Source organism: Trichophyton rubrum, assembly GCF_000151425.1.
Source record: "Trichophyton rubrum CBS 118892 genomic scaffold supercont2.16, whole genome shotgun sequence".
Taxonomy (NCBI): domain Eukaryota; kingdom Fungi; phylum Ascomycota; class Eurotiomycetes; order Onygenales; family Arthrodermataceae; genus Trichophyton; species Trichophyton rubrum.
In genome coordinates, this window is record NW_003456413.1 from 19,535 (window position 1) to 23,235 (window position 3,701).

Here is a 3,701-nt window from a genome sequence, read left to right on the forward strand (position 1 = left end):
CGATTCAGTTCTTTGGGGGCCCATCATCATATTCGTGACTACGTCAAGTATGATAACAAAGCATACAGCCTTGCCAGCGGGCGATTTATGGAAACTATTGGCTTTGCGTCGTTGAGCGGGCTGAGCACAGCGAAGAAACAGACGTCTGCGGCCAGGGCCTCCCCTGTTTTCACTCGAAGATATATTGATAACAATTTATTCTCGCTATACTACCACTCGGGCCATGATGAGTCAACTTTCCACACACCTGAAGGGAAGAAGGTGACTGAAGATATCCGGAAGGCTCGAAGTGTTCTCAAGCTTGACCATGTCTACGGTTGTGCCCCGAAAACACTGTGGATGTCCCGGGCCAAATATCCGTCCGACGATAGCATTTACAGCTGGCTCGAGAAAGAGGTCCTCCCTAGCTCTCTTAGACCCCACCTCCGTGAGAATACCACTGGTCTCGCTATCATCAACACGGGCGGCATCCGGTTTGACATCTTTAAGGGCCCTTTTACTCAGGATGGCGCGTACATCGTGTCGCCATTTACCAACGAGTTCCGATATATGAAGGATGTGCCGTATGACAAGGCCGTCATGGTCTTGAAGGTGCTGAACAAGGCTACCAACATTCTCACCCAGGCAGGATTTATGCCTAGAGATTCTTCATCTCTTAGTCCACCGGAACAGTGGTCCAGAACGGAAGACTTTATTGCAAAGGCCGTCCATATACCGCTGTCCCAGGGAGCCGACAACGAGCAGAATCCACTGCAGGACGGTGATGAGCCTACCCTGACGCCAGGATACACTACCAAAGATGACGGCGGGACAGATGGTGATGACACCGTGCACACCCCTGTGTCCTTTTACCGGGCTCCAAACTGCATCATGGCTACCATTACAAACGATGATGACTCTTCCTCGACGTCGAATGTGGTGGACCTGCTGTATCTCGACTTCCTCGAGCCTTGGGTGACTGTGGCTACTAAGATCGTCGGGATCGACTTTGACCCTAAGAAAGACGCAGAGGCCTTTATGCCGGGCGTCCAGATGAGAACCATGCTCACGGCCTGGGCAAGTCAGCACTGGAGCTGTCCTAGCTCTTAGTGGTTCATTAGATTTTATATTGTTTGTTAGCGCTGATAGATCACACTGCCTGCTTTTCCATTTCTTCGCAAAGACTTCACTAGACAGCTTTACTTGGAATTAGTTATGGTTTACCCCTAAGCAAGTCTCTCACCTTGTCATCGCCGTCACTGCTGTAGTTGTAGCTGTCATTGTACTTTGTGGCTGTAGTTTAGTTGTTGATGTTGTTGATTTTGATGTTGAAATTCGAAGGTCCAGACTGAGATCCACGTGATCTCTTAGTCAGCTCAACAAGCCGTCAACAAAAAAAAAAAGAACTTCGACTTTCGCAACGAAACAAGCAGAAGCAGCAGACGAAGACGAAGAAGAAGAAGACGACGAAGACGACGCAAGACCAGCAGCTCGATCGATCAGACGCACCTCCGAAGCAGCTCAGTGAGACCGCTGCCTGTGCCAATTGCTCTCCCTCGTCGCCAGAGACCGCCCAGCTAGCTTCTTCTCCCCGTCCTCAGCACAAATTCCCGCGCAAATGGCCGCCCCCAGGATACTACGGCCGGCTTCCCGACTGCTGGCACCGCGATCGTCTCTCCCAGCAGCCCGTTTCTCCGCCTTCCGACCGGCTGTCTTCGCCCAGCCGGTTGCACAGAGACGCTCGTATGCTGCTCCCAGCGGCGTGAAGGAGGTCACCGTCAGAGATGCGCTCAACGAGGCTTTGGCGGAGGAGCTGACCAGCAACGAGAAGGTCTTCATTCTCGGAGAGGAGGTGGCTCAGTACAACGGAGCGTGAGTCCTACAGCCCAATTGACCACATCCTGCTTGCTGCTTCGTTAAATTGGTGCTGACTTTGCTGGTGTTCAGTTACAAGGTCACCAAGGGCCTTCTCGACCGATTCGGCGATCGTCGAGTTATTGACACTCCCATCACCGAGCAGGGTTTCTGTGGTCTCGCCGTTGGCGCTGCTCTTGCTGGTCTTCATCCGGTTGTATGTGATAAAAGATCCTGGCCATTCTTCGCCGTTTAACCGTCTTGCTCTATTGTTCCGTACTAATTAATTTCTCCGTTATGTCCGGTGTTTATAGTGCGAGTTCATGACCTTCAACTTTGCCATGCAGGCCATCGACCAAATCGTTAATTCCGCCGCAAAGACTCACTACATGTCCGGAGGTATCCAGCCTTGCAACATCACCTTCAGAGGACCCAACGGTTTTGCTGCTGGTGTCGCTGCCCAGCACTCTCAGGACTACGCTGCCTGGTATGGAAGCATACCTGGCCTGAAGGTTGTCACTCCATGGAGCTCTGAGGACGCCAAGGGTCTCTTGAAGGCTGCCATTCGTGACCCCAACCCAGTCGTCGTCCTTGAGAACGAGTGAGTTGGAACTCTCCTCCGCTGAATATTGGACCTCCCCTTTTTTTTTCTCCTTGTTTTGCTAACGACGGCGATAGGCTTCTTTATGGACAATCTTTCCCCATGAGCGAGGCCGCCCAGAAAGACGACTTCGTTATTCCTCTCGGAAAGGCCAAGATCGAGCGTCCTGGAAAGGACGTAACCATCGTCACACTCTCCCGCTCCGTTGGCCTCTCCCTTCAGGCTGCCGCCCAGCTCAAGTCCAAGTATGGTGTCGAGGCCGAGGTCATCAACCTCCGCTCTGTCAAGCCGCTTGACGTTGAGGCCATCGTCAAGTCAGTCAAGAAGACCGGTCACTTGATCGCTGTTGAGTCCGGGTTCCCCATGTTCGGTGTTTCGTCCGAGATCCTCGCCCTCGCCATGGAATACGGTTTCGACTATCTCCAAGCCCCTGCTATCCGTGTCACTGGTGCTGAAGTGCCTACCCCATATGCCGAGAAGCTGGAGACCATGAGTTTCCCACAGGAGGACACCATCCTGTCCCAGGCCACCAAGCTCCTCCGACTATAGACACCACCTGTACCAACAACACCAAGCACATCCCGCGTCTAGTACAACTTTATAAACCCTCTGTTACTACTACATTACACCCACTCTTTGCGGCGCTCCATCTCACTTGGCCTCTTCCCCACGGATTTTCTTCTCTTCTGTAGCTACGCTATCCCTCTTCGTCCCTCTGTATTCCCTTTTCCTTTTCCATCTTGTGTATTTTTACGCTACCTGACGATATATAGCGCCCACACTTGTACTATTCGTCTTTTCTCATTTGGTGTGAGCGCGTGTCTATGGCGCCGCTCCCCCCCCCCCCCCCCCCCCCAATAGTACGAGTGTGGCCGCTATTTATTGTCGATTTTCTCAAATGACATCGGAAGAAGAAAGAGGAGACTAAAAGGAGTGGGGGATGGTCGGAGACACTGATGCCCCGACTCCTGGTGCAGAGACAAAAATGAAGACCCCGGCCGGGGAGGTCCAGGTGAAAGTCCCGGAGGAATCGTCTAGGGGGGGGCGAGCTCTTCCTTACTACTTTCTTTTTTTTACGCAAGAACTGCAGCGAGTATTCCAGCAGTCTATACAGCAACGGCTGCAAATGTGTCTCGGATCATGACTGTGCGGATTCCTCTCTGACGATATAGAGGACACTGCCGTCAGCTCGCTGCTAAACAGTGCTCTAGTCGACGACCTCCAACGCTCACTTATTGATAGAACAAAAATGACACAAAATCCCCAC

At 52.3% G+C, this 3,701-nt stretch overlaps 2 protein-coding genes across 2 annotated transcripts in view; both read left to right on the forward strand.

The window, feature by feature from the left end:
- The window catches only part of TERG_08521 (uncharacterized protein), a 2,942-nt gene extending 1,832 nt beyond the window's left edge, over positions 1-1,110 (forward strand). Inside the window, exon 3 of the mRNA XM_003230868.2 lies at positions 69-1,110. Within this exon, the coding sequence (XP_003230916.1) occupies positions 69-1,089 (1,021 nt within the window). The 3' untranslated portion in view covers positions 1,090-1,110. The remainder of the gene's footprint in view (positions 1-68) is intronic.
- A 3-nt stretch (positions 1,111-1,113) lies between these two features.
- Positions 1,114-3,265, forward strand: TERG_08522 (uncharacterized protein). Its single transcript, XM_003230869.2, has 4 exons — positions 1,114-1,851; positions 1,927-2,050; positions 2,148-2,434; positions 2,512-3,265. The coding sequence occupies exons 1-4, from the start codon at positions 1,598-1,600 to the stop codon at positions 2,981-2,983; spliced, it is 1,137 nt and encodes a 378-aa protein (XP_003230917.1). The 5' UTR covers positions 1,114-1,597; the 3' UTR covers positions 2,984-3,265.
- Positions 3,266-3,701: the final 436 nt, after the last annotated feature.